This window comes from Pelobates fuscus, chromosome 4, assembly GCF_036172605.1.
Source record: "Pelobates fuscus isolate aPelFus1 chromosome 4, aPelFus1.pri, whole genome shotgun sequence".
In the NCBI taxonomy this organism is placed as follows: domain Eukaryota; kingdom Metazoa; phylum Chordata; class Amphibia; order Anura; family Pelobatidae; genus Pelobates; species Pelobates fuscus.
The window spans coordinates 89,895,745-89,909,347 of NC_086320.1; the positions used below are offsets into that span (position 1 = coordinate 89,895,745).

Sequence of the window (13,603 nt, forward strand, 5' to 3'; positions counted from 1 at the left end):
AAAATAGTCCCAGGACGTTTGGTGCTTTGGCTGGTCAACTTTTGGGAGCTCCTGCGGCTGCGGGGTTCTCCGCCTGGCTCTCAGGAAGCATTTGTTCCACTTAGTCTCAGGCACCTTCCCTCCAAAAAGCACTATCCTGGGGGTGGCAAGGTGGTTCAAAACCCCGGAACAAGTTGCCCCGGAACTGCAAGGTCACCTCATGCTGAAAACAGTTCCGTAACATTCACGGCTAAATACCGCTGAGGTGATTGGGAACCACAAAGTATTCATGCCAAAACTAGTTCCATAGCGATTGCTGCTAAGTACTGCTAAAGGATCATTCGTGGGTTTTTATTTATGCGAATGGCCACCAGGGAGCTAGCGTTCGGTTCCATTCAAAAGAAGGTAAAGTGCCGAAACAGGGACACCGAGGGAAAACTGCTAATGGCAGCTGGGCAGGGTAACTCCCAAACGAGGTCTCCAACCTGGACCATAGACGGTGGGCAGGAGGCCAGCTTCCACACTCCTCCAGGAGTTTGTGGCAAATGTTTGTGGGAAGGAGAGTTTGTCACACTTTACTTATATGAAATAATTGTCTGTTTTTTTTTTATACCACTTCAGATATGAAGACTTTCCTAGCAGACTTGATCCAAGTTCTATATCTCTTGACTCATTTTCCATAACTTCTGTTTTAGTCTTTGATACCCTTCTACTCGCTAAACTGTCCTCTTTATGTTGCTTAGGTCCCCAGAGAGTCAGCTTGGTCTTTTGAGCGGCCATGATTGTGACCTACAGATAGGCACAATAATGTCAAGGACAGGTATTGCATTTCGAATTATATAATAAGGTCTGTTATATCCCTGGTGCCACTTGTTTACAGGACCATGTGGACAGTTTGCTATGGTGCTGGTCTATCCAAAGCACAAAGGTTATATTAGGCTTTTTATAGATTTCCAGTGTGTTGGTGAAGGCAAGGACTGGGGCGGCGGTAGGCATCAATCAGTACTTCAGATGTTGTGGACTACATCTCCCATAATGCTCTTACATCCATAATACTGGAAAAGCATAATGGTAGAAATGTAGTTTGAAGTTAATTTTTTTATTTATTTATTATACCCAGATACCCATGTTGCTAAGCAAAACTTACATGTATAATTCCTGAAAAAAATACAAATTGACCTTCACAATGGATTAAAATCCCCACATATAGTGGTACTTAGCTTTGAAAGTTAAGGTTGTTTTTTTATTTTATTTTTTTTCTATCCTTTTAAGTTAATCTGTTTTTAACAAAATCCGCTTGTGTTTTGAAGTCTTCTGTGCCTGAATAATTTTGCCTCAGTCTAGTCATTTAACTCCGAGCTATTCCCTGGAGCCAAAGTAAATAATGGCTATGCTACTAATGTACATAGCTATTTCCATCATTAAAAAAAAAAAAAAAACATTTAGTTTGTGAGTTTGTGTTTTGCCCTCTTTTACAAAAAGAGTTACATTTAAAAAAAATCTAATAAAAATTCATGGTATTTTTAGCCTGCTCAGGTGGGCTAAGTTAAATTCATTATGGTTTAAATAATCTACAAAATGTTTAAAGGAATTTCCAGAACCCTTCCAAATTATTATGACATCATCTATAAATCTCTGCCATAGGACCAAGTTTCCTCTGAGCCATGCCCTGACCAAATAAAGAGGTCCTCCTACCTCTGCATGTAAATGTTGGCATAGCTTGGTTCCCATGGTGGTCCGCTTGGTTTGTAAATAAAATTTACCATCAAAGAAAAGATAATTGTGCTCCAAAATAAATGTAATTGCTGTTAACATAAATTATTTAAGTGATGGGTTGATAGAAGAATCCTGATTTAACTTAGTAGTGACATAGTCTTCTTTCCACTCTATTGAATCCATAATTTGTAAAATTGATTTTGTGTCTTTAATATAAGATTCTGCTCCTTGAGCATATAACTGGAGGTAAGAATACATGAAGGCTGACAAACTTGCGGTGATTGAGCCTATTCCACCAATAATTTGGCATCCTAGAGGAAACATTTTTTTTTGTGAATCTTTGGTAAAAAATAATTATAGGAATAACCGGTGTGCCATTAAACAAAAAAACATAATTTCCTTTGGAGATAATGTCTCTCTCCCTAGTCTCGCTCAATATTGATTTAAATTACAAGTTAAATACAACTGTAGGATCTCTATCCAAAACTTTATATGTATCTTCTTTTCCCAATATTATATAAGATTCCTCTGAATAATAATGTGTAGTCATCAGCACTATGCCTCCCCTCCCTTGTCTTCTTCCTTGTAATATCCTTCCTACTTATGAGGATTTCTAAGCATTGAAGTTCTTTCCTTTCCAAATTAGAAGTTGACGTTTTTGGCATATTGGTCTTAATTTTATAAAATTCCTGAATGATCATTCTTTCAAAAGCCTCCATATATGTACATTTACTTTGTACAGGGAAAAAAAATGAATCTAGGCTCACAATATGATGTCATTTCTAAAATCCTTATTACAGATGTTTTTACAGATGTTTAGCTGAATCCCTAACATTTCAAATATTTTGATGTATAATTCCTGGTAGAATTTGATAATCTTATCTCTTCTCTCTTAGCACAAAGTTTACAGTATCTGTATCCATCACTGCTTGTTCTGTCCTGATCTACTTAATGAAATTACTGGAAAGTTTGGCAATATGTGTTTTTCTTGAGATTTGTTTCCTCAGAACTATTTGCTTGTGGGCAGTTTATGGAAATATATATATATATATATATATATATATATATATATATATATATATATATATATATACTTTATGCCAGAAGCTCAAGCAAGCAAGGTGAATTGTTAATTTAGGACCCACCCAAGAGGTTTGCCTTGATGTGGCAGGTGGGCTTACATCTAAAGGCCATTGGAGTAGAACTAAAAACCTCCATTTATATAAATATGCACAGGGATTTGAAATAGTGCGCAGGTCACTTTTTTCTTTGGTTTTTATTTTATGTAAATAGACAGACAGACAGATTTCAGGGTTAGTTTTCATATTTATTAAACTAAATTAGGGAGAGTGGCATGGTAACTTGTACAAAAAAAATACTCTTTATTTCATTTTTATATTGAAAGCGAAACAAAACAAAAAAAGTTTTAACACATATACAAGGTTTGAAATGGGCATCAAAACCTCTTCTACTTGTAGTTAGGGCGGAATAGTTAAAAATAATCTAGTGAGAATACTGATAAAATGTTACTGATTATATTTTAGTGATTATAAAAACACCTGGAGTTTTCAAAGTTGCCTATTCCTGGACTAGGGTATATTCATTATAATTATTGTTAGCATTATCAGTTATAGTGTCAACATACTCCACTATGCTTTACAATTCTATAATAGGTGTGTTTAATAACAAGTAATTGACATACAGAATATAACAGAGACAAGCGGTGAAGGAAGCCTTGCTTACAATCATAAGGGTGAGTGAGTCAGTGGTGTTGAGTAAGGTAAAGAATTCTCTGGTTTTAATACTTCTTACTACGAACACACTTACATTTGTTGCCTGTGCACTTTCATTCGTAACCTTTGTTTTTATATAGGCAGGAGAATTGGTTTGCAGTGTGCAAGATCAATGAAGAACAAAGTCCATGCAAACTGAAAATATATTGTCTTCTAATATATTTATAAAAATAACACTAATGCAATGATAACAGTAAGTTGATTTCCCCAATTATATTTACACCTGAAAAAACCCAAAAGCTAAAACATAGTTAATTGGGGTTGAACAGCTTTTAAAGATGTTAGAGCTAGAATAGCTTTTTGTAAATCGTAAAGAAATACAAAAATGTATTCAATTGAAAAAAAAAATAATTATTTATTTTTGCAAAAAAAAATAATATTAAATTAATTTAATTGAGTTTGGAATTACCTCACTTAGTTACATGTAAAAAATAGGAGCACTAAAAGTTATCTTTTCAGACCCAAGATGCCGCATCAACAGTTGCTTAGCAGACCTCATAGAATGGATTAATGCTAGTTTGCTAAAAGTGAAACCGGACAAAACAGAGTTACTCTTGGTGAGGGGACCCCGGGCAACAAAAATATCCCATTATCACCCATCTATCCTGGAGCTTGGAGGTTCTGAACTCATTAGTTCATCAGAGGTACAAACCCTCAGAGTGCTTATTTACTCTGGACTATCATTTAAACAGCAGATTTCCTCCGTGATAAAATCTGCTTACTTTCATCTGAAAAACACAGCCAGGTTACGACACTTAATTCAACCGGATGATATGCCAACATTAGTCCATGCATTGTATCCTCTCGGCTAGATTACTGCAATTTACATTACTTTGGCCTTCCAGAAAAAAAGAACTCCATTGCGTTTACACATTACAAAATGCAGCAGCCAGACTAATGACCAATCAAACTCGCTCCTGCCACATAACACCTGGCTTCCAATTAAATGGCAAACATATTTTAAAATTGGCCTGCAGACCTTCAAAGCCTTAAACAATGAAGGCCCACAGTACTTGAAAGAGCTCTGACACCCTATATCCCATCTCGTTTACTTCGGTCAGTCAGCAAATCCCTCCTGTCAGTGCCAAGAATAAAGACAAACTCAGGTTCCAGGGCATGCAGCCACACTGCCCCTACCTTCTGGAACTCTTTACCGTGCTCAATCAGAGAAGCACAGTCCTTACAGACTTTTTTAAAAAGCTAAAGACCCATCTCTTCCATCAGGCATTCAGTCCACTCACCTGACCATCAGAAACGCCTAACTTTTATGTCTTTATGTTTGTATATTTGTAAAGTGCTTTGAGCCTCACAGGGAGACAAGCACTATAAAAATTGCAAATTATTATTAGTTTTAATTAAGGTAACATATTCCACTTACTCAAAATATTCTTTTCTTTTTCACTGCAATTATAATATGTGCCTCATAAATTCGCTGTAGTATTATCAAATCATATACCAACCGAGTTATGCTAAATAAATATATCAATATTTAATGTATAAATGAATCGATAGCACAAAAACACACTATAAAATCATACTCTTATACATAAAAAAGGGGGTCTCTCAAATCCCAATGCCGTAACACAGATAAAAATAACTAAGATCCCACACATCCAAACCAACACTCAGCTACAAAGTATTAGTTCAGTGTAACAAGGATTAATAAAATACATAAAAAAAAGATCAGTGTAACAAACATCAATATAAGACATAAAAAGCAACGTTTTCCAAGAAGTAGTGGTTATGGTAGGGGTGTTTCTAATCACAATGCTGTAGAAAAAAAAACTGTGACTGGAATAACCCTTAGATAAACACAGATCCACTAAACAGTGATCTCGGAGGAACGCTGACATATAACCAGCACAATGGGATATAGATGAGGGTGGTTACCCAAAGGGATATACCAAATAAAAATATGTACACAATAAAATAAAAAATAAACCTGCGAAAAAGAAGGATAAGGTGATCTCTCTGAACAAATCCTGAACTGCGGGGGGACCCTCCACTGGTCCAAAATGTTGCTGTGACGAAGATTACTAAAGTGAAGGGAAAACAGTGATGAATCAGATCCTCAGCGAGCTCAACCTCCGGGACCTTACCTGTCCGAGAGACAAACCACAACACTTACCAAGGTCGAAGCGGGGGAGCACACGCAGCTGAAATCTTGTGGTGAGCTGCGGCCGGTAACTTCAAAAAAGTCTGCGGCCTCCTTAAAGGAAGGGTACCATTTTCAATAAAGGCTGAAAGGGGGACAAAAATATCAATGCATTTCGTCTCCTATGGAGACTTTATCAAGACTAAAGTCCCAGATCACTGATCACAGCTTATATACCTTCAAGCTCCACAATTCTCAGTTTAGAAAAAAAAAAAACGTTTAAAAGTTTATCAGAGACACATTTGTATGCATCCACCAAATGCTAAATTATAGTGAATTAAAACACCAATTTTAAGAAATGTAAGAACAAACTGAATGATTGGAAAAATTCTCCAATTAGACTATCTTTGCCTAAATTTTGCAGTTGTATTATCAGTTCACTACAATGTGATGCTTAGAGAATAAAACCAAATGTAAATAAAGAACTCTAGTAAGTCAAATATATAACAGCATGCATAGGCAATGTCAGGGCTATTATTATTTTTGTTGTATAAATTGGTCCTTTTTAGTATTTGTTTAAAGTAATATGAAAAATGACCTGATTTAACTTTTTTATGAGTAGACATTTTTTGTTGTACGTTCTGTAATAAGGGGACACTGAAGGCACTATAACGACTCCATCTTATTATATGGGTTATAGAGTTTGGAGTCTCCTGGACCCATTCTTCCATTAAGTGTTCAACCTTTTTAATGTTTTCTTGCTAAACGAGAATCCCCAGTAACCCATCCCCTCTTTGCTGCCTGAACTAATGAGGAAGCATTAGCCTGAGCAGCAATGGGCAGCTGTGATTGGCTGAGAGTATCAGTTTACCACTTTCACCCATTGCTGGTATGGCTAGAAGGAAGTGTGTAGTCTTTGCTTCAGTATGGGCCTGACTGTGGGTTCCAGGGGCTCCTGTTTAAAGTTACACAGCTCACAAAATGGTTCAACACTGAATGGAGGGACAGTTCCAGGGACTCCAAGCTCCATATCCAGTTTGATTAGAAGAAAAGGTTATCGTGCCTACAGTGTCCCTATAAGAACGTGTTTTATCTTAGCCAGCTTATGTTTGAAGTGATTCTTTTTTTGGAATATAACACCCTTAACAGCTGGTCTTCATATCCCTTTCATCCAAAATTGATGAATATCAAATTACGTTGGGGTATACATTAGATGAACCACCAGTTATTCTCTACAAAAAAGAAAAATCATAATCTGAGACACATTTTGTCTCCATCTAATCCTAAACGCTGCTATGTCACTAATGAAATCCTTCCTAATAATGGCTGTGTAAGATGTGGGTCGTGTATCTTGCAGTCACATGATACAATCTACTACCTTACATTTATTTTCACTACTACCTTACATTTATTTTCACTGGTGCCCATGTTGTTTATATTATGCGGGCAAAAGCTAGAACTGCATTCAGAGATGAAACAGCTGATACCAGCTAATGGTAAGTGAATATTTTTTTTATTTATAAATATGTTATTTGCTGGTGTGCTTGTATGCTTATTAAAGGTCTGCATTGAACCAAGCCTGAAATGTAAATTAAAGGATTTTATACACACACACATACACACACACACACAAACACACGCATACGCACTTATATAGTACATGGTTTGGAGCTGCAGTTCTTAAACATAAGACATTATTGTTTACATTGCTATGTCTATATTTCAACATCAGCGAATGAACAAACATATTTTGTATGGTTTGAACATTTCAAGTAGAATTAGTGGCAATTTGTGCAGTCACACGGCATCTTATACAGGTAACAATTAAAGTCATCACAATCAAAAGGACACATGGAGGTGGCCCATCAGATTAATATAACAGTAATAACAATAATCATAATAATAATCAGGAAAGATATGTTTAGCAGTTGCTAATTGCCAAATATGTTCTGGGGTTTTATTACTGTTGTAATAAGACATCATATTCAACTATACTGTTCTTATTTATTGCTATTGCGAGACTGACAAATCTAAGTTAAAATTGAACCTGCAATTCTGAGATAATGTAGTTGTGTGTGTCACCGCATACCTATCAAACAGCATAACGATAATAAATAAACATATATGTTTTTTACATGATGCTCTTTCAGGTACATTTTTGGAACGGACCAGTAGTGGTTCTAAGTGGTTCTGCTTGAATTCCACACCAAGGGCATTTTATTGTTACTTTTTTAAATGGCTTATATTAATGTGTTATTAATCTTAAGAATGTCCATTGTGTTCCTTTTTTTACAATTTCCACTAGTGTTCTAATTACAATATTCCATCACTGTTTATCTTTTGCTTATCATATCTTCAATAAAAGATAGCTGACTGTATGGCAATTTGTAATATCACCCACATGATCATTAATCCATGTTACCATATTAAATATTCACTTCTTATTATTGGGACACCTTGTTTTACTTTACATCCAATATATCTATTAGAGTGAAATCATGCATTAATATCATTTCTGTCTGTAGAACAATATATTATTTGTGCTCAGGAATGCACATTCAAAGAAAGAACCGAATGAACTGCAATAGAATCTACTATTGTGTAACTCTAACATTTCAGTTGCATTTGGAAGCTAGTATAGTTGCATGAGCAACCTGAATACGCCTTTAGAGACCTTCAAATTATCGCTTATTACAACTCTTTGCTTACATTTGAAGTTCAGTTCATATCTGTGAACAAAGTTCAAGGCCAATTCTGCAATAGCCTTTAACTTTTTTTTTTTCTCAAGGATATTCTATCGTAAAAAAAAAAAAGTTGCCCATTGCCCAGAGGTTAATTAATACCTTTCAGCTATTACTACAGTTCACCAGTTTTGCAACCCCCTTTTTTTGTGAGTGTATAAAAGATTGGTCCTCTGTCCTACTGTCCAGCACTGCTCTTGGCTTTAGACTAACAGTGTGCTCCATCCTTGGTCACTGATCAGAACGTAATTCCAGAAACAATGCTTACTATATCACTGATATGGGGATTGGTGGTCGCACTATGTTGTTTTTTCTGGCTTATCGTTGGCATCCGAAGACGGTAAGGAAAATCATATTTGTTTCTACACTTTTAAATAATTTAATTATATAGTGCAGTGACAATTATAAAATCTACCCTGGGGTAATTTTCACTAAGCAGAGAATTGCAGTTAGCTAGCAGTTGAGTTGCAATATGTAGGATAAAATAGCCAAGATGGAGATCAATCTATTCAACAGACTTTATTTCTTCAATTCAGTTACTTTGACCTACATCTTGCAAGTCTCTAGTCAACTCATCATAATTCCATTTTAGTGATTAGATATTGTAAATTGTGTTGGAAGGCATTATCCACACGTTATTTTTTTTACAGTCTTAATTAGAAAACAAATATTGTTACAGCAACCGGTTTCCTTGCACTTCACTTTGTTTATCTATCTGTAGATATGTATAGATCACAGACACAGTAGGCCCTGCATCGAGGTGCAATACATATATTTCAAAGATTAAAGGTCACAACTTCTCTTACTTCCTAAAATAATTTAAAGCAAAACTATCCTGATTGTTTACTTGCAAAATTCAATTGTTCTCCTAATTCTGTCTATATGTGTCTTTTTTCAAATTATTATTGTATTTCCCAATAAAGATTATTTTATTATGACCCTTATTCCTCAAACAAATTCATATAATTTACACACAACAGTAACTTTTACACTGAAAAGAAAAATGAAAGAAGTACAAAACATAAAGTGTTTTCTATGCAACAAATAATTAAAACATGAAATATACTTTGAATTATTTTCTGAACAATGTAATATACTTAATGTGGTATTACCTCTTGGGGATCAAGAACTGCCAATGCCATCGTAGCAATCTGATATTTAGAATCTCTATTCCAAAATACTGAGTCGTACTTATTTCATGACGGCACAGCTGTATAGAGACTCGAATGCTAAATAAGTAGGCCATCCCATGATGCCATATGGTCTTTAGGGATCATATTATGATTTTGGTTAAAATGTCTTTTGGGGATTGAACTAAATTCACCAAGTTTTAAACATAAAAAAGGGTGGGAATGCCTTCAACAAATCCAGTAGTAAATATGTGCCAATGATTGCCTCATGCCATAGCTATCAAGTGTTTGATTTCTATTGTTGATTTAACCTCCATAGTAGCTTTCATAGGTTTTAATGGGCTATAGGCCAAGGTTTAAAGAAAAAAAAAAGGCCCGCTAAGCATGTAAAATTGATTTGGAATCATGTTCAGTTTTAGCCATATAAAAAAAAATGACTATAGCTGTAAATAAGAAATAAGTAATGCGTTTTGGCAGTTTAGTGGCTACATAATATGCTATGGTATCTCTCTCTCTGTAGACATCCTGGAGAGCCACCTCTGGAGAATGGTCTAATTCCATATCTCGGATGTGCCTTGCAATTTGGTGCTAATCCTCTCGAATTTCTCAGATCGAGACAAACCAAATATGGGCATATCTTTACCTGCAAGATTGCTGGAAAGTTTGTTCATTTTGTCACGGACCCTTTCTCCTTCAACTCAGTGATGCGTTCCGGAAAACATTTCGATTGGCAGAAATTTCACTATGCAACCTCAGCCAAGGTATGAAATGAAGGCTTTTTCTGAATGTTATCTAACATATATTTTCAAATGTTGTTAAATTACATTGTAAAACTTGGCTGGTTATATATAACATGAGTGGCTTTGATAACCATGTTTTACCTTACTCCTATTATATTAGCTAATCCCCAGTATTATATAGCTTATGAGAAATTTTGAAGTATTTAGTGCTAACTCAGTGTAAGATTTGTAATATATTAGATGATGCTTTGGCGCGTTACATTATGGATCTTGCTCATTACTTTTAATGTATGAATTTCTAAACACGAACTATATTTCTTATTCCTTCTGTCGTTCAGGCGTTTGGCCACAGCAGCATAGATCCCACAGATGGCAAGACAACAGAAAATGTTCATGAAACCTTTATGAGAACTCTTCAAGGTGATGCACTAGACCCTCTCATTGCATCCATGATGGAAAATCTTCAACACACCATGTTACAACCCAACACATTTAAAGTAACCAACAAAGACTGGGTAACCGATGGCCTCTATGCATTCTGCTACCGTGTGATGTTTGAGTCTGGTTACTTAACACTCTTTGGGAATGAGTTCAATTCAAAAGAAGATCCAAATATTGCAAGACAGGAAGCACAGAGGGCACTTATACTCAATGCATTAGAAAATTTTAAGGAGTTTGACAAAATATTCCCTGCGCTGGTAGCTGGTCTTCCAATTCATGTGTTCAAAACTGCCCACAGTGCGAGAGAGAACCTAGCCAAAGACTTGATGCATGAGAACTTGAGAAAGAGGAATAATATTTCTGACCTTATAACTCTCAGAATGTTTTTAAATGACACGCTCTCCACTTTAAGTGACATGGACAAAGCAAAGACACACTTGGCTGTCCTCTGGGCTTCTCAAGCAAACACACTACCTGCCACGTTCTGGAGTGTATTCCACCTTCTTAGGTATAAAATAAAGAAGATTTTGGCTTTACAAGAAATATATTTACTAATTCTTATAATTTTATGTTATTGTTCAAAATAAAAGTTATAATAAATGCCAAGTATAATCACTATAACTAACTAAATGTATTTTATTTTAATAGGTGCCCAAGAGCAATGAAAGCTGCTAGTGAAGAAGTTCATCAAGTTTTAGAGAAGGCATCTCAGAAAATCGGCTTTGATGGAAAATACATATTCCTCAACCGTCAACAGCTTGATGAAATGCCTGTTCTAGGTAAGTTTACTATTGTTAAAATATACACAGCCAAACAGAGTGAATCTGAGATGAGTATATTACTAACAGGAAACCGTTGCCAATAGGGGACTGAGTAAAAACGGGTTCTTTTGATGGGATCTTCCATTATGCATCATGTGATCTAAAAGTTTATTTTGTGTTCTGGGTCACAATATACTTTTCCAGATTCAGTTAACATTGCATGGTATGTCGTTAAAAATGGTAATGTGATGGATGTACAAAAATAAGGGTTTGAAAATTATGGTAGATTTAGTAGAAGTTGTATGTGAAATCGTTTGTAAAGATAGATAAAGATAGAGTTAACAATTTTATTGGATTTTATTTACATAGATAGCATAATTAAAGAATCGATGAGGCTTTCCAGTGCATCCCTTAATATCAGAGTTGCTAAGGAAAACTTTGCTCTACAACTTGACAACAACGAGTCTTACACCATCCGAAAAGATGATATTGTAGCACTTTACCCACAGACAATACATCTGGACCCCGAAGTTTATGAAGACCCTCTGGTAAGTAATTGTAATTTTTGTTTCTCATACAGTGGTAATGCAGTTTCTTTAAAGAGCCTTCTTCAGATCACATAACCATAATTTGGAACTTAGAACATGTGATGTTCCTCAAACCATCTCTTAAGAAAAAGTAAGAGGAAAGATAACCTTAAATATGATAAGGGACAGAGAAAAAATAGATGCGACTGAACAGTAAAGGGCCATGGTTGCAACTAAATGGGGAAAAATATCTGATCAGAGTGGGAGCAGCCCAGGAGTGTAACATTCCCTGCTAATGAATAAATGCATTACTTTGAAGGCTTGGTATTTGGCCTCCAAACCTAAGCCTCAGGGTCAAAGTCAGCAAGTTTGCATCTATCTTTAGTATTAACTTAGAGAATTAACATTTACATTGAATTCCAATCTAACGTTTACATTTCTGTGTCTTTTTGCAGACTTTCAAATATGATCGTTACCTGGATGAAAATCTAAAGCCAAAGACCAACTTTTACCTAAAAGGCCGAAAATTAAAATACTATTATTTGCCCTTTGGATCAGGAAAAACCAAGTGCCCAGGGCGACAGTTTGCTGTTCATGAGATTAAACAATTACTGACTCTGTTGATTTCATACTTCGATATAGAAATCGTAGACAAAAATACAAAAATTCCACCTTTAGATCAATCCCGTGCAGGGCTAGGGATATTACAGCCAACGCATGATGTAGATTTCAGATACAAGTTAAAAGCATAGCCACCATGGTTTGCAGAAATGTAAATATACCAGGATTAAAACTGTTCACTAACTCTTATAGACTCAGGGGCTTTAATAAGTATGGAGAACACAAGAAAGAGCGAAGCACACACCAGAATAAGCAGATAATAGAATGCTCTGTTCAAAAACCCAAAAGATAGACAAAATATATAGTGAGATCAATGTCTTCCATACAAAGCAAACAACAAAATGAAACGCGTATCTGAGATCCAAATATTTATGCAATGTATAGTTTTCAAAGATATATAAATAAGAAGTTGATTCCTATATTTAAGAACGATGTACTGCATCCATCCATTGATGCCATCTTGTTAGACTGCAGTTCAGTTGACTCAGCATTACAAAGCGAGTAACATATAATTTTGAAAATGTATTAGAACATGAATTGAGTTGTGGCAATTTGAAAACACGACTCATGTATTAAGGACAAAATTATTGTCTAGAGAAAAAAAATCCAGTCCACTTGCGCTGAAGAATTTTGTTTTTTTCAGTTTTCTCAAAATTAAGTTATTGCCAGCTCTATTCAGTTAATTTTGTAGTGTGCAAGGCCTAATTTGTTAATATTTGGAGGCAATTCTCTCCAAGAGGGATCTAAAAATTCTACAAAATAAATAAATAAATATGCGTTTGTGCACTTTACAGCTTACAAATAGCCAACTTAACTACATTAGCCATTCTGCTTTCGAGAGATATATGCAATAAATAGTGCACTTAAAAAAACTTAGAAAATTGGCAACAAAGTAGTAGAATTAATTGTTCAACTAGAGATATAAGATGCAGGAATTAGATGGTGTTATATCAAATTAAACAAATGAACAGGCTCGTAGATGCATTGCATGTGTTCATAGAGTAAAGAATTATTTACAGTTCTAATTTGCAAATATATTTATTGTGTATATTTTGAATT

At 35.2% G+C, this 13,603-nt stretch overlaps 1 protein-coding gene across 1 annotated transcript; it reads left to right on the top strand.

Annotated features, from left to right (window-relative positions):
* Positions 1-8,526: 8,526 nt before the first annotated feature.
* LOC134607844 (cytochrome P450 7A1-like) lies at positions 8,527-13,382 on the top strand. Its single transcript, XM_063450416.1, has 6 exons — positions 8,527-8,664; positions 9,975-10,215; positions 10,533-11,143; positions 11,284-11,414; positions 11,766-11,944; positions 12,379-13,382. Exons 1-6 carry the CDS (start codon positions 8,585-8,587, stop codon positions 12,673-12,675), a joined length of 1,539 nt encoding a protein of 512 aa, XP_063306486.1. The 5' UTR covers positions 8,527-8,584; the 3' UTR covers positions 12,676-13,382.
* Positions 13,383-13,603: the final 221 nt, after the last annotated feature.

Coding starts and splice junctions, on each gene's coding strand:
- LOC134607844 (XM_063450416.1), top strand. CDS start 8,585: ATGCTTACTATATCACTGATATGGGGATTGGTGGTCGCACTATGTTGT. Junction 11,415..11,765: donor TGATGAAATGCCTGTTCTAG/GTAAGTTTACTA, acceptor TTATTTACATAG/ATAGCATAATTAAAGAATCG. Junction 11,945..12,378: donor AAGTTTATGAAGACCCTCTG/GTAAGTAATTGT, acceptor GTCTTTTTGCAG/ACTTTCAAATATGATCGTTA.